The 17,579-nt window shown below is 40.5% G+C and overlaps 1 protein-coding gene across 16 annotated transcripts in view; it reads left to right on the top strand.

The window, feature by feature from the left end:
• Nucleotides 1–17,579, top strand: part of EPB41L2 (erythrocyte membrane protein band 4.1 like 2) — a 214,528-nt gene that overhangs the window by 196,421 nt on the left and 528 nt on the right. For all 16 annotated transcript variants that reach the window (XM_058674388.1, XM_058674491.1, XM_058674332.1 and 13 more), the window contains 2 exons: nt 1,413–1,493; nt 5,986–6,098. In XM_058674388.1, the coding sequence (XP_058530371.1) occupies nt 1,413–1,493; nt 5,986–6,093 (189 nt within the window). In that variant the 3' untranslated portion in view covers nt 6,094–6,098. The remainder of the gene's footprint in view (nt 1–1,412; nt 1,494–5,985; nt 6,099–17,579) is intronic.

Consider the following 17,579-nt stretch of genomic DNA (forward strand, 5'->3'; position numbering starts at 1 on the left):
CAAAAACAAATGGTGCTGCTTTTATTAAGCCAGCTTTCCTGAAAAAGTGTCATTCAGAATTTTCAGTTAAGTTGTTAAATAATGCAAAAATGTCCCTGTTTGTGTGAGCTGGTGTTATCTTTACTCGGAGCATTTTCCCAGTCTCTAAATGATTTCGTCCCAGAGAACTGCTGTGGTCCCTGGGTCCCTGCAGCAGCACTCACACTGTGGGACTTGTTAGAAGGGGAAATGCTGTGTTCCCACCAGAGAACCGTGGAAACTCGGGCAGTATTTCTAGGGGCTTCCCAGAGATTCTGGTGCATACTAGACTTTCCGAATTTTTAATGCAGCATTTATTTTTGCAGCGTTTCCTTTTTCTTTGACTTTTTACAGCTGATTAGTGCTTGTAGGCTTTCAATGTATCCTTTTATACCATGCACGGATGTATACATCCCCACCCTGTGTTTCAGAAATTGAAAATTTAATTTTTTTTATTCTAAAAAGTGAAAAGCTTTGTAGATTTAAAAAGTACTGCATAAATACAGGACATATTATTACTGCTCCCTTTGAAGTGTATCAATTATTGAAGCTACAATAAGCCTAGTTTCGAAGAATAGAATTAATTCTATTACTTGTGTCTTGGATTGTAGATTGGTCAGAATTCTAAAGATTGCGTGTCTTATCAGGACCTCGTACTGTTTGCTCATTGCCTCTTCGGAAGGTCACGGGTAGATGCTCTCAGACCTGCTCAGCATATACTAGCCAATAAGCTGTTGGGCACCTAACCCAGAAGCTCCTTCCAAGCCTTTAAGCTGCCATGTTCCAGGTCCACATGCATGAGTGGGTACTAAAGCTATAATTAAAAGCAAATGTTTAATGAAAATCTCTGCTATCTTCCCTAAGTTAAAACAAATCCAAATCCTTTTGAAACATTTGTTACACCAAATTAAATGAACAGAATCACTCAAATTGTATGAACAGAATCAAGCAGTAGCAACCATAATTGTTTCGCAGATTTAAATCATCTACCCAAATTGCTAGAGATCTTTGTATTTTTGCAAATATGGACGAGCTACTTTCTATTCTCTTTTTCCATGTGTGGCCAGCTAAATATCAAGAACCTTAGTAAATTACAAGACTGTCCCTTGGAACTGCTTGCACTGAAGCATTTTTCCCATGTTAATGTCACCTGAATGTTGATAGATTAGTGTTAGAGATGCTTTTGGTTGAGGGATATCTGTGAATGCTATAACGCTAATAGGATTCTCTGCTGAACTTAAAAGCAGAAGCAGTTTCTGTAACATTAGTCTTCCACTACTTGTATGATCGGAAGTCTGGGTGGGTGGGCTCCCAGCTCTCCTTTCCATGACTTCCGAAACACATTTTGGTGATTGCTGTTTTTTTTTTTCCCTTTCTCCTTTTATTACCTTCAGACTGTAAAAGGCGGAATATCTGAAACCAGAATTGAGAAACGCATTGTGATCACAGGAGATGCAGATATTGATCACGATCAGGTAAAAGATCTCAGGTCCTTGTTGTGAAGGTGATGGTGTATGTGTCTTCTGAGTTATGTTAGCATCCCAGGATCAGCCCTTTCTTAGACCCTCCTGGACGATGTCCAGTTCCTAAGCACAGTGTGAAGATATTTCACAGCTTGCATGCACTTCTTTCAGCCTTTATAATTTAGAGTTGGTATGAACTTTAGCCTTCTGACTGTATCCACTGGCTCAGCATGTACCTTTGGCTAAGATCATCTGCAGGATGTTTGGCAACCAGTAGATGTTCACGAGGACAACTTGGTTTAAAGAAAGCTCTTCAAATATTTTAAAATGAAGGGCAGTCTCATGACTGTGGCTTCCAAAACCTGAAAACAGTAAATTTGACTTAGGCCTGTTTTAAGAAGTTTTCAAATGTTTTTTTTATAAGCATTGGAAAAGTTGGACTATTTACTACGAGGTTTTTCCCTAATTATTACTATTATTAGGGTTGTTGGAGTAAGTGGGAAATCCAATGTCTCTTACAAAGTAAAAATTCACATCAGTTTTCTGCAGTGTTTTAAAAGAAGCACGCTCCCGTCCTGCTGTTGGGTTTGGGGCAGTACGTGCTTTAAGCAGGTGGTAAATGGAAGCACTGGGGCTTGGGAGAGCAATCTTCATTTCAAACTGCAATCCCTGGTAATGACGAAATTTTTTTCTTGAATGATTTTAACACAGCTTTAAAGGAGACCAAGCTGTTTTCCTTTTATAACAACATGAAGGAAAAAGGAAAAAATGTTCAATTGACCTTCTCAGTTGGGCAGTAGGAGCAAATGATTGTTACAAAGCTTTAAACACAATATTGAGCTCAGTAAAGAGAATTTTATAGAACAAAATGCCTCATAAGAAAAACCTTTTCTCCGTGTGACCAATGGAAAGAGAATTTTCTTTATGCCTAAAAGAAAATTACCCTACCTCCTTCACTTTTTTTTACTTTTGTAAGTATGGTGTTACTTATATATTTGAATAGTGTATTTTTCAATTTTTGGAAGAAATGAAAGATTGCCTAGACTCTGAATTTTTACTTTCCTAGTAGATGACTACTTGTTGCTTACCATGGAAAATGAATTACCTCTGTGCAAACCATGCCTCCAGCTTCACACATAGAAGATTGATTCTGCTGCTATTCACTGGGACAGTCAGGAATTACCTGGGCTGAATCTGGAGCAAACCAAATTCCTATTGCTTCTCCCTGGGACTCATACTCTTTAGGCTTTGTTGGATTTCTACTCAGTGCTGGGCAGGGTCACACAGTCCTTGGCATGGTGGAAAGTACAAATCACAGTGTTCCACCAGCTGTTTTTTTCTTCTCTTCTGTCTCCCCATTGAACGTAGACATTTTCATGCTTTTCAGTAGGAGCAATCTAAGGGTTTATACTTTTTGTTTGTTTTGTCATTTGGCCTGTTTTGACTGAAAAATCAACTCATGGTAGAACTGCTTCTACAAGTTAGGTATTCAAGAAGCAGTCAAGATGTAAGTACCAAAAGCAAAGTATGTATAAATACAAATATCTATTTGAAACTCTTTTTTTTTAAGATTGATTTATTTTTATTGGAAGTGCAAATTTACAGAGAGAAGGAGAGACAGAGAGAAAGATCTTCCATCTGCTGGATCACTCCCTAAGTGGCTGCACTGGCCAGAGCTGAGCTAATCTGAAGCTAGGACCAAGGAGCTTCCAGGTCTCTCATGTAGGTGCTGGGTCCCAAGGCTTTGGACCATCCTCGACTGCTTTCCCAGGCCACAAGCAGGGAACTGGATGGGAAGTGGAACAGCTGGGATTAGAACAGGCGCCCTTATGGGATTCCAGGGCAGATAAGGCTAGGACTTTAGCCACTAGGCTACCTCACTAATTATCCCTAACTCTAAAACAGAAATCCTGATGTTACTGCACCTCATTTGTGTAATGTCCCATCTCAGCCCTTTGCAAAATCAAGGTCAGCTATGCAGATGAAGATAGTAAGATTTAATTGTTACATGTTTAATTGTAAGATAGTGAAGCTGTTTTGAATAAATTCTGGTGTACTTGTCTCTAGGAACTCATAATGGGTTCACTTTCTTCTTCAATCCTGTCGGGAATTCATAAGCTTTGAAAATAAATGAGGGAATTACCCCCTGTAAAAAATGCTGCTGATTGTCTAGTGACCTTAGAGTCATTGATTCTTTTTCACTTCCTTGCTTCCTAATTACAAGGAATCTAAGTGATAGGAAACCTTCAGCTGGCGAAGACAGAAAACAATCTTGTTGGTGTTGGCAGATCAAAGAGGCATGATTTATAGAAACCTGCTTTGCAGATTAACCCTAACTTGACCATACTCAGCTCCATCCCAGAAAGGAATAAATTATATTCTAGTTACTCTTCAAAGTGTTCTTTCTAATAAAACAGTTTCTCATTTGGGTTAAATGCTATTTTGTCCTTGTTTTTGTCCGAGTGAATTAATATGAACAATATTTAGTTTCACCTTGTGGAATGAAAGGAATTATGACAACCTGGCTCTAGATGTGTGAAGATGATTCTAAAAGCTCTCCTGGTTTTTGGTAGCTTTGCCTTTTTCTGCAGAATGAGAGGCAGGGTTGGTTAGTAACCTACAGCTGATAAGCAGCTGGTTCTTTGGGCCAGAGACAGAGTGTAAGAAGAATTGAATGGCTGGTTTCAAATGCATGATTTCCATATGAGCTAGTGATGTTCCCTAGCATAGTAGAATTTCTTTTCTGTTTTAGAATTGTTTCCTAGACTTTGAGTGTTGTGCTATGGTGAATTTTTAAAAGCAATTTGAATACCCCAAACCTCTTAAGCAAAATAAATAAGAAAAGCCAATTTCTCTCCTGAAAAATAGAATCTTTTTGTCACAGTACTTCCATACAGTTTACTCTTGGATAAAACAGAAAAATACTGCCTTCTTCCCACCTGGTGCAGAAAAAATGCCAAGAACCCCGAGGTTAGCACTGGAGTCTTTCTCTTGCCCTGTCTGCTCCTCATTACCTGCATGGTCTAGAGAAAGACCCAGTATCCTTGAACCGTAAGCTATAGAGCCCGGATGTGTAGAATCAGAAGATGAATCTGTCTCAGTTCTCTAGCTTGCCTTGTTTTCACATTAGTTTCTTTGCACTTTGAGATCTGTACCTCTGTTGGTGTAACTAAGTAAGAACTTTGTATTTGGAATCTCCTAGTGTGCATTCAAAACACAAATCACTTTTGATGCCAAATATATGTGGAATTTTCACATGCACACACCCACCCAGCCATCTAAGCAAGCGACCATTTTACAGCAGACCTCAGCAGGTGTGCTGCAATCCACTTCAGTCTTACACTGCCTACTAGGAGATACCCTCCATTTGCAGAGGCTGGGAACTGAGCCCCCACATTAGATGCCAGTCACAGGCCACAGTTTATTTAACTTAACTTCTGACCAACAGATCTGTCCTTACCACCCCTTTCAGGTCACATACTATTCTTGAATGGCTGACAGAACTCAGGGAAACACATTCGGTGATTGTCATATAACACTACAAAAATGCAAGTGAACTTTCCAGAAGATACAGGGTGAGGTATGGGAGAAGGGACTCAGAGCATTCATACCCTCTCTAGGCACCTCTTCCGTCTGGAAGCTCTCTGCACCTTGCCCCAAGGATTCAGAGGTTTCATTACATATGCATGATTGCCAGTGGCCTGGCTCGAGGCACTAGCCAGTCCTGTCCATGCAGATGCTTCCTGTCCTCCTTGTGCAGATGTCTCTTTCCATGCTAAGGACAGGACCACTGTACTATGAGGAGAATCTGAGGACGTACCAGGCAAGATGGGTTAGCAAAAAAAAAAAAAAAAAAAAATTGGGGAAGATTAGAACTGTTAATCCACTTTAGGAAAAAGAGAGTTATAAGCCAGGCACTGTGGCTAAAAGCCAAACAGTTTATGAGTATCATAGTGTCACAGTGCCCTAGAAGCTCACAGTTCTTTCTCATGCAACATTTTGGCTTAGCACATGTTTCAGTGTGGGCAGTTACTGAGAAGCTAAGAGGGCAAAGATGAGCAAATCCTGGTCCTTTTCTCTTAGAGTTCCTAGCAGTGAGGTGGTGACTAGGGTGAAACATCAGGCAGTGTACTGCTGCTTGACATCATCACATCAGCTCATACAGCAAACCTTAACATGATGTTGCAAGCTTACCTCTTATGGTACAACTAAGAATATTCAAGTGCAGAAAAGAAATGTGTTTTCCAAATTTCACTAAGTAAAACCGAGGATTCAGAGCTCACATGATTCTTTTCTAAGTGTGTGATTTGAACATGAACTGGAGAAACAAGAAATTTGGGAAAACAAACAAAAGGAACAGTGAACCCATTTCAGATCCTGTTTTCTCATGAGATGTAAGACCTTGTCATGGTAAAGCTGAAGCCCAGCTGAGGTGTGGGCATGTGTGAGGCCGTCCTGCGTGCAGCCTGTTCCAGCTCACCCCTGTGCTTTCCTCCCCTGGCAGGCCCTGGCTCAGGCCATCAGGGAAGCCAGAGAGCAGCACCCCGACATGGCCGTCACCAGAGTGGTGGTGCACAAGGAGACAGAGCTGGCAGAGGAAGAGGAGGAGTAAGTCAGGTAAGACAACCTGTGTCATCGGTGGAGGAATGTCAAACAAGGTTGTAGCTGGTCTCCTCTGTCACTTAATTTTATATCCAGTGTCTTTTCCTACCATGTGAGGGCCCACTAAAATAGTCTTGGAACAATGGAACGAGAAGAACAGATTTTTGTGTGTGTGGGAAAAAAAAAGGAAAAAGAAAAAACAAAAACAACTTTGAAATCCACGCAGAGTCTAATATGTGTTTCCATTAAGTTTTTGGAGATTCCTATTACCTTTGTTTTTCAAACTATTACTCTCCCCACATCTGTCTACGTAGGTTTGTATTATTATAAACTCTGTGGGCTGGCAGATATGTGGTATCAATCACCTGATTGGTTAAGGGGCTACAATAATAGACATTTGACTGTTGGTTTTCTCTTTATTAAATGCATTGGTATATATTACATTAATGTTTACCGTGACTGAGGAACCTGTGTACCTCTAATTTAGGTGAGCTCTTTTTGAAGATAAGGTAGTAGAAAGATGGCCACAGAATGACCCCTAAAGAAAAAGGTTATGATGACTGGAAAACCTGAAAAGTTTAGTCAAATCCACAAAAACGAAAATAAAGAGTAAATTATAAAATGTAATGTGCATGGCAAAATATTAATATTCTGAATATATTAAGAAATTGAATATCATTAAGGACATTTAAACATTGTTGTAGAAGCAGAAACATGGCAGAGGATTAGAAAAACCACACAAATCTTAAATTAAGAATAAACAAAACAAGACTTCATGTACGAATTTGGCAAATTTTATGTTTTTGACCAATGTTGGGCAAGTTGTAGGAGGAAAGTAAATTTATTCGTTGCTGTGTAAATTAGTAATATTTTCCAGAATGCAGTTTGGCGGAGCGTACCTCAAAAAGCACGTGAGCAAGTCTGTGTTTAGTGCAGATTTTCCCCTTCTGTGAAAACACAGACGACTGGGAGAGTCAGCGGTTCTGTAGAATACGCATTTGCCTCTCTTGTTGTTTTTTTCTTTCTTTTTTGGTTGGTTAGTCTTCCTTTTTGAACTAATTCCTGATGGGTGATAGCTATTAGTTCTTCAGAATTATATGTTGCAAATGTCTTCAGGTATGTAAGTTTGTCTTTCATTATCAGTAGAGCTGAATATAATTAATGTAACTAAACTGTGAAAGCTGCATCCTTATGACTTGGGCTTTTTCTGTGGTATTAAAGATATTTCCCTCCTAGAAACTTTAGCATTACTTTTCATAGAAATGAGTGCTTTCAAAGTTTGTGAAGGGGGAGGGGAAAGCCCACCGCCAATGAGATTGTATCAAAAAACAATAAAAAAAATGTAATTAAAGGGTAAGTTTATTTTGGTACAAACAGGATTTGAAATCTGAACATTTGAAGGCTCTTTGGCAACTTCAGAAGAATTTATGTTATAGAAACACTATATAAACTCCAAAATTTTTGAACCAGGTTAAAGGTATCTTTTTATCCCATTGGTCCAGCTACTTCTGGTTCTTCATCAGTGCTTACCATTGGAATTGCTTTTTGTATGGTGAGAAACAGTGATCTCTCTGTCCTGTAAGTAGCCAGGATCCCAGGACTGTTTATTGAAGAGTCCGTTGTGTTCCCTTAAACCTACAGGGCTCGTAACAAGTTTATACTATGTGTGGTTGTATTTCTAGCATGCTGTTGTTACTGCTCCAAGGTCACACAGTTTTAATTACTGTAGCTTTACGATGTGTCTTGGTATTTGGCTGCTGTTACCCTCTTACCCACTCATCCATCGATTGTGTTCTTTCTCTTGACTCTCGGCTCTTCTGATCCCACAGAAATTTCAAAATCAGAGTGGAAGGTTGTAAGGTTAAATCTTACGATGTTTTTAATGGGACTTTCATCTACTCTAGCTTGGTAGAGAGATAATTAAGTATTTGATATTAAGCCTTCCTTCATTGCACGTGTCTCACTTGTGTATGGCTTCCTTAATGTCTCTCAATAACATGTAATTTTTAACCTTTTGAGGTCTAATCTTTTTCAGCTATTTCTAGTATAGACAGGGAACTGACCATCTATAATAACCTTATATCTGGCCATTTTCTTGTTCATATTTTAGATACTGTCTTCAAGACTGTATAATGGGCCTGAAAGCAAAAAATTTAAAAATTTATCAAGAATAAAATAGACTTTTCTGAATAAATGTACTCTGTTTTATGTGAGCGGTAATCCTTTTGTTATTGAAATATGTTTCCTGAATGAAACATATGGGTAATATATGGAAGGCTGAGAACATTCTTACCTAGGATTCAGAAGATGGAGTGCTATATTCTAATTTTGTCTAATATTAAACTAGATGACATCAGGTAAGACAGTAAGCCTTTCTCAACACAAAAATAATTCTGTATTGAAGGATGTAGATAACAAATGAGGAAATTGAGTTTGGACAAATATAAGATTGTGACACCGGGTTTTTTCCTTCACTTGTAACATTTTAATGATTTCCTTTTTCAGCCTTTTTTTTCCCTAAGAGGTTGACAGCTGCCATGTACTGGTTCACTTCCCAACACCCACGATGTACAGTACTATGCTAGGCCAAAGCTCTTTGCTAGGAATGCAATCCAGGTTTCTGTGTATTATGGCAAGAACACAATTATTTGAGCTGTCACTCTTGCCTCCCAGGGTCTGTCTAGCAGGAGGCTGGATTCTGAAGCCGGTGTGGGTATCAAACCCATGTACTCTGATAAAGGGACATGTTAACCTGTGTTTTAACTGCTAGACTACATTCCTGCACTGACAAGTTTTTATGTAATTCCTGGAATCTTGCATTCATTTTTGCAATGACATACTCATATGCACACATACAGCTTTTGAAATTTACTCATGTCAAAGACTTTCTGAGCAGCCTTATTAGCTGTCTTTAGGAAGTCAAAGTGTTACCTTACAGGGAAGGTGTGTAGACTAGGTAAATGTGGAGATTCATTCAACCAATGAAAAAATATAATGAGTGCACCGTGTGCTTGGGTGGGGGACTAGGCATTGTAGATTCAGGGAGGAATAAATGCTATCCGTTTTCTTCCTCTAGGACATGCTGTAGGAAGGCCAGTGGGAATAGTAACAGGTGAGCCATTGTGAATATGATCATGCTCCCAAAAGAAATAGAGCTATACAAGAACTAAATGGGGCAGTGCAACTATCATAAATGTAACCTATTACTTGAGAAATGAGTTTAAAAGCTGAAGAATGATTAGGATTCGCCTCTGTTTCTCAGTCACTTGGGCATCTCCACCCTCTACTGGCTGCAGTTTGCCCTTGAAAACAAATTGCTGGTGACTGTCAGAATGGGGATGAGAGCGTTGCCACTGCGTTGGCTCCCTCCTGGCAATCTTGTAGGATGCTGCAGAGGCAGCTAGTGGGCCAAGGTAGGGAGCAGGACTAGGACTATGTCTGAATGCCAGAAAAGAGCTCTCTGTAATGTGTCTGCCCCATCTCCCTTTCTCCAGCATGTACGCTGCCACCTTGACCTGACCTTGCCTTTCGGAATATCTCTGAGTTTTTGATCAACTCTTGGTTAGTGGGGAGGAGGAATAAACAGAAAAATGGTCAAAGAACAGTCTGAAGAGGAGGACCCTCCCAAGTCAGCCTTTCTCAGCAGTGTTAGCCAGCTGTGAGGCAGAGAAGAGCTAAATGCGAGCTCTTTTAAAGGAACATACATCTCAGGAGTGCTTTGCTGCCTCTTTGTGACTTCTTTATGTCCGTTCAAGGACCGTTCCTTCCTGCTGGGTAATCCCAAATTGCCACAAATGGATGCAAAGTATTACTGACCTTGTCACTACTGGGATACTGTCAGGAGGCAAAGGGGTTCCGGCTTGGTGTTGTGTTCCATGTGACCCCAGAAAGATTAAAACATAAAAGAAGGTCACAGGACTCAGCTTCACACCATGACCTTCCAATGAGCCTCCCAGACCCCCGGCACAGGGAAGAACAGAGCAGGTCTGCTTTTCACCTTTTCACCTGGAAACAGCAAGCATCCCAGGGCGACAGCAGAAGGAGTGGCTGCTCATCCAGTCACTCATCTTACTGTCCTTTATACAACTAGCCTGGACTTCCCATTGTGTGAATTCAGGTAGTAAGGTTTTTCAGGGAAATATCAAATGCTTTGCTCATTAGTAACACAAGAGGGAGTTTCTAGTTTGTGGTGTGGTGTGGATACAAAGGAGTGATCTGTAAGGGTAGTGCATCTGAGATGACTTCTTGCTCTTCACTGCTGCTCAGAGAGAGTAGGAATTAACCAGGAAGGAAGGAGAAATGGAGGCCAGTTTAGAAAGGACCAGGAGCCTTGACCCTGACATTCCAGGAATTGTGCAAAATTAAGTCAGCTGGATTGCAGGATTCTGAAATGAGAGTGTTGGAAAGGATGAGGGTGGAGGGGTTGGGGCAGAGACCTGAACCTAAAGTCTTCTAGGACAAGCCAAAGAAACTGGGCTGTTCCTGAAAGTTGTGGACTACTCCTCGGGTGTTTCTGAGAGGTGATCAGAAGGTGAAGCATTTTAACTTGGTGTTTGTTGGCACAAGAATATGGAAGTTAGTAACTTGAAGAGGTAGATGAGTATAGGAGAATGACAGGTTACACTCAGGTTTCTTCTGGCATAGATGAAGAATTTGGTCCTGGCACCCATACTAGAATCATGCAGTGTTGTTGTGCCTCCCTGTATCTGTGGGGGACTCCCAGCTTACTCCCAAGACTCCCAGCTTGCTGCCTGAAACCAGATAGTACTGAAACCTATGTAAGTGATCTTCAAAGCATTTATAGAAAATGGATTGAAAGCCGATTTTGGTGTAAACATTTAAAAATTAATGCATTTGAGGAGTTTTCATAAAGTTCATGGAAAAGTCTTAGTAATGACAAAGCTCTAATTGATAGGGCTCACTGCTGGTGCTGCAATTACCCAAACCTGGTGAGTCTGTCATGCCCTTGCTTCTTGGACATACCCCAAGTCTCAGCCCCCATTCCACAATCACAACTCTAAAATGAGTAGGTTTTTTTTTTATCTGTACCATTATATGGGTACAAATACAGTTTCTAAACAAGATAATAGGTCCATACTACTGTTTCAAGGTCACACTTAGGTCTAACATTTCAAAGCATTGCACTCACATGTCTAACAGAAAATTAGCAATATCTGACCAGTTTGAGGTTCGATGAACTGAGCTCAGAACTAATCTTGAGCTCCACGGTAACATGTGAGCACTGACGAACATCACTCTTGCCTTTATTTTTGAAGTATTTATTTGCTTGAAAGAGAGAGAGAGATCTTCTTCTACTGGTTCACTTCCCAAATGGCTGCAGTGGCTGAGGCTGAGCCAGGCTGGAGCCAGAAGCTTTTCCCGTTGCCCAGGCACCTTGGCCACCCTCCACTGTTTATCCAGATACATTAGAAGTGAGCTAGAACACAAATGGAGCAGCTAGGATTTGAACTTTCGCCCATGTGGGATGTTAGCACTGAGGCTGTGGCATAGCTTGCTACTCTGGCCCCCAACCTGTGCTTTAAACAAACATGAACCTATTGATGTTCAGATAGCAGTTTTTGGTTCAGGAGGCAGGATTTTTCCAGGTGAACCAAAGGTATTGTTACTATATTCCATTTACCTAGTTGTGTTAATCACAATGGGCACGTTATGGCTTAGTTTTCAATACAGTTTAATCATACCTAAAATGAAGATGACTTCTACAGAGGAATTAAAAAAAAAAAAACAACAGTTTGGGTTTAGTGATCTTCAGACATGGCCGGTTTTCCTTCTAAAATGCTATCGCTATTCTAATTTAACCTTCAGAAATCCAGCAGGTGCTATCCATGTGTCAGTTTCAGTATATTTGAGCTTTTCAATAAAAGATGTACTGGATGCCACTGTTTCACATTCATTAGCATGTTTAATCACTCATCCCTCAGGGTTTGCTCTGGCATAAAGTCATTAGTATTTTTCAGATGAAACTATGCTGGGTACAGAGCATAGTATGAGAGAGGCTGCAACTTTTAAAAACTATTGCTGAGGCTTTTGAGAACAGAAAAAATGCAGAGCTCCCATCCACTGGTTCACTCAGATTTCTGGGAACCAGGAACTCAGTTCAGTCCTCATGTGCAAGTGGAGAGGATCCAACCACTGGGGCACCATGGCCACCTTCCCACATTGTGTGTTAGTAGGAAGCTGGAATGGAGAGTGGGCCAGGGATCGAATCCAGGCACTCTGATATGGGATGCAGTCGTCCATCAACCACTAACCCTTAAGATGCTGTGTGTATATGTGGGAAGGACTAAAAAATGTATGTCTTCTGCTCCCAGCAGATAAATAATCACCTTTCACAGTATGTGTGTGTGTGTGTGTGTGTGTGTGTGTACACACCTTTATGAAGGCTTGTGTGGCGATTCTGTTATATATTCGGGGTGGGGGGTTGTCTGCTTTATAGTATGTTGTAAGTATTTTTCCTTGTCATTGCCTCACCACTTTTCAACATTGAGTAGCTGCCTAATGATTTTTTAACAATGACACCTAATTAATTAATTGATTCTCAGTTTTCACAGTCAGGGATTAGCTGCAAAGATTATACTTCTGTGTACGTAGCTGTGTGTTAGTCTTCCTATTTCTAAAAGGCAAATATCTTGAGAAATTAGAGTTGTCACCACATGTCTTTGACATGCTGCCAAGCTGCCCTCCTTTAAAATTCTGCCCATCCACCCTGCCACCAGCAGTGTGTGAGTGTGTCTGTTGCCCCACAACGTGTGAATGTTAACTGCAGGAAGACACTTAAACAGCTTTGCCATCCAATTAGAAAAGTACATTTGTCCATCTCCTATCTCCCTCCTTTTCAAATAAGGAGGGAGATCATTTTGGATTTAGCTTTAGCTTAGTTTAGTTTTGTGTTTTGTTTTGTTTTGTTTTGTAGCTGATAAGACTGAGGATGCAATTTTTGACTTAGGCTTCTGTGACTTGCTCATTTCTGTCCTTGGTGCATTTTTCTATTCAGATTTTTCCTTTTTAAAATTAAGATTTATTTATTTTATTGGAAAGTCAGATATACAGAGAGGAGAACAGACAGAGAGGAAGATCTTCCACTTGTTGATTTACTCCCGAAACAGCCACAACGGCTGGAGCTGAGCCGATCAGGAGCTTCATCCAGGTCTCCAACACAGGTGTAGGAACCCCAGACTTTGGGCCATGCTCTACTGCTTTCCCAGGCCGCAAGCAGGGAGCTGGATGGGAAGTAGGGCCGCCGAGATTAAAACTGGAATCCTGGGGCATGCAAGGAGAGGACTTTAGCCCCTAGGCTCTTGCGCTGGGTCCTCCCTCTTTTTTTTTTTTTAAGAAACAGATTTATAAGCATTCTTAACCTCACAGTAAAACTTGTTGTATTCCTCTCCCCAGTGTTTCACTATTACGGAAGATGAAAAATGGCACCAAAAAGCAGGTTGGAAGCTAGACAAAATGACAAATTGGAGACATGTAGTCCATGTCAAGAATTTTTTTTCCTCTTGAATAGTGTGTTTTTATATTTGTTTGAAGTATTAATGCTTAAAATTGGACTCTATCCAGCACTTTTTTAAAAAATCCGAAGCTCTGACCACATTGCTCCTGTTTTCCTTCAAGGCTCTGGTGCTGAAGCTAAGTGGGAGCCACCCTTAGCCCAGGGAAGAGCCCTGTCCCAGCTGTGTGCGGTGGTTTCGTGCTGAGGCCATTGACACCCAGTCTCCTCACCCCTGCGTGTTGTCATTCCCACCTGTGCCGAAGACCTGGCAGTGTGTGGTTATGACTTTGTTACCTTATTCAAGGGCATTTAAAAAAATCCCCTTCCTTTCTTTTAAGAGTAAGTAAAGGTTTCTAGAGGTTAATTAAGTGCATCTGCCATGGATCGCTCACTTACATGCAGGAATTATGGAATGCCATCCATGTGTAAAGCTAGGTCTAGGGTCATTTGTCTCAAAAACATTTCTGCTATACCTTTCAGGGATGATTGTTTAAACATGTAAATGCTGTAGTTGGCGTAAGTGGATTTTGCTATGACAGTGTGTGTGTATGTGTGTGCGGTAGAGGGCAGCCGCAGATTGCCCTCAAGATCCTCCTCTCCTGAGGATTAAAGCCCAAAAGCATCTTGGCTCTCAGACACTAACATAGTCATGTTTAGTATTTGAGCAGTGGAGAATCTAGATCTGCTCTCTCCGATGTGGTATCTAGTCCACATGAGGCCCTGGAGCACTTGATGTGTGACTAGTCCAAATTGAAATGTGTTGACAATATAAAATGCCTATGAATTTAAAAAATGTAAGCAAAAAGGGTAAATGCTCTATTTTTTCCATTAATTGCTGACTGAAGTAATTATTTAGGCGCATAGTTGTTTAAGTAGACTGTACTAAAATTAAATATACATGTTTTATTTTCAAGATGTGGCTTCTAGAAAATGTGAATTACTTACATGGTCCACATTCCTGGTTCCATGTCATGTTTCTCTTGGAAAGTGCTGATCTGTGGAGGGTATACAGGATGAAGTAGGAGAAAAAGCTTAAATTAATGTGACACTATAAATTTAAGATGTGTATGCATGTGTATGAGAGAGACTGTGCGGTCAGGGAGAGTTTTCTTCAGAGTAACATTGTGATTTAACAGGACATGTTGGTAGGTAGGGAAGGTGCATCAAGAGATTCTTTTATCCCTACTAACCTTATTCTATCGGAAAAAACAGAACACAAACTCAAATTATGTTCATTCGTGATTCAGAGATATTAAAAGATAAAGGTTTTTTACCTGGTTCTTTTTAAACTCTGATACTGCAGAAGAATGTTTTCCAGTCACTCCCTAGCTTCTGAACAAAAGCTTATCTGGAATAAAATGTACGGAGTGTAACTTGACTGTAGTCCATTGGTTATTTAAATAGGAAGCTTTCAGATTTTTTTGTAGAATGCTTGCACTTTAAATTCCCACAAGTTTTGACCTGGCAGAATGAACAAAACAAAACAAAACAAAACAAAACAAAACAAAAAACACCTTACTGGTTTAGGGCAAAATTCTAACCAGCCTCATGAATCTCAGTTGTAGTTTTAGAGATTTGGGAAAACTAGTTTTTGAGAGAAATTAGAGATATCATAGCTACAGATAGTCCAACAAAGAGGAAAGAAAAATAAACTTGGGCTTTGACAGCTTAAACAGATCTGTGGGTTAAAGTAATGGTGAAAATGGGGATTAATGCCTTGTTCGCAGAGATATGAAGGCAGTTCCGCGTAGGAGAACCTCTGGTTGGTACCCAGCTCTGCTCCCGATTCCAGCTTGCTCGTAGTGCGGATCCTGGGAAGCAGTGGTGGTAAAGAAGTGGCTCCCTGCCACTCAACCTGGGAGAATGCGATTGCATTTCTGGTTCCCAGCTTTGGCACAGGCTGAGGACAGCCTCTGTGGACTTGTGGGGATTGAAGCCAATCGGTGAGCGCTAGCTTTTTCTCTCTGTCTTCCCCTCCCGCAGCACACACACACTCCCTTCTTCTCCCTTTCCCTCCCCCAAGTGATTTCCAGCACACTTTGGTGCTAAGCTGTTCCTTGGTTTCCTCCTCATTATTGTTGCACCTTTGGTGACTGTAACAGGCTCACAGGGCTCACAATGGCTAGGTGTGCCTATGCATATTGTTTTGGCTCTGTGATCCCCTAAAGAGATCCAGCAACCTCCAGTGTCAGCCCACACATGTGCCACACAGTGCCAGTGCAAGCAGTTTAATAATTGATTTCCTGGAATAACTAGATGGAAATTTAGCATGTTTGCAGAATCTCCAAGATTCTTAGAATTGATGGGAGATTCTGCTTAGAAGTTTAAAATCAAGTACACAGATTGAGAACCAAAGAATGAAAAAATAGTTTGGCATTAGAAATAGCTCAATCAATAATATTTAAGATTAAACCTTACCCCTGAGGAGCTGGACCTCATTTTTATTTAGAAAGTAATTGCATTACCTCTTACTAATTATTTCATGTTACTCCCAGCTCCAATTTGATTGATAGTTGTATCCTTTCCTATTTACTGCACCCCTTTTCCTTTTGTAATTACTCCCTAAAAAAAGACTATTTTTGCCATTGATTTCTTTTCCTTCCCTTGAATCAAGCAGAAGTACTAAGGAATAATGAAATAGCCTAAGGCAGACACAGAGCTGAAAAACATGCAGTTGATTAATCAATCTGTCCTGATTAATCAAGAGGCTATAATATTATCTGTGATAAATCTGAATGGTAAGGAGGTTTTCCATTAACACAAGACTTAATCTTATCTAACTAAAAGTGTACATTCTAATTAACTTGGGTCCAGTATCTCTTGAAAAGTAAATTAATTACTGTTCTCCACTGTCCCCTGTAATTATGTGCTGTTTTCCAAGGTTTTGAACCAAACTGAAATAGGACACGAAAGAATTATTTTCTCTTTGTTCCTCCCTTTTTGAGGTCCCAGTCTCCAAGGCCCTCGGATCCTTCCGCAGATGCTACACTTGGATTCTTCTCAGTAGTGCCTCGCACATTCCTGTCTTTCATTTGATTTTTTAACGGTGATTCCAGTCTGGGTGGTTGCCATCCCACAATAATCCTTGACATTTGTCATTTCCTTCACCTGTGGCCTAGTGGTTTCTGCCTGTATCCACCAACTGTCTGCTATCTGCCTGTTCCCCACAGTGAAGCCATAGTGACGTCTTTAACACGTGAGTCAGGCCATGCCACGCTCTGCCTTAAATCCAAAGGAGAAGCCATCTTTAACCTCTTTCCTGACCTTTTAAACCTGCCTGAGCTGGCCATCACTGTGCTTTTTCAGTTGCCTTTTTTTCCTCTGGCTCTTGTACTCTGCTTAGGAACATGGCAGTGGACTTCCAAATGGTCTTGCTTCTTAATACTCTTTCTGATTTTTTTTAATCTATTAGATCAAGTTCATTTTTCTTGGGCTAGTGGTAAAGAATAGACCTGACACTTCTTACCTTATGACCCATTACATACTATAGCAATACTTTAACAATATCCATTTCTTCACTATTCGTTTCTAATTTACTTCCTCCTCTTTCCACACATAACACTATGTACCTTTTCACTTTTATGCCTCCTTCTTTATTTTGTTCTCACCATGTGAAGGACTCTGAAGTGAAGTCGAAGTGCACTGTGGCTTCCTAACTCCTTAAGAATTGCTTTGTACTCCATATGGATTTCTCTGTTAGATTAGTACAGCAGTTTTCCTTTATCTTCAGGGGATATGCTCTAAAACCCCTGGTTCTACCTGAGCCATAGTTAGTACTGAGCTTCATTTTAGAGTTTTTCATTTCACCTTTTCATTTTAAAGAAGCACTTTCTGGCTTCTGGGCCATAGCCAAGCCACCAACATCAGGACTCCTGTGGTTTTGAGCCATGATTGAGTTTAATGAATACAAGAAGCATGGTACTGTGTGTACTAGATAACTGAGGTGGGTGCTAACTGACGAACTGGTGGATGGCTTTTGTGGG

This window comes from Ochotona princeps, chromosome 1, assembly GCF_030435755.1.
Source record: "Ochotona princeps isolate mOchPri1 chromosome 1, mOchPri1.hap1, whole genome shotgun sequence".
In the NCBI taxonomy this organism is placed as follows: Eukaryota; Metazoa; Chordata; class Mammalia; order Lagomorpha; family Ochotonidae; genus Ochotona; species Ochotona princeps.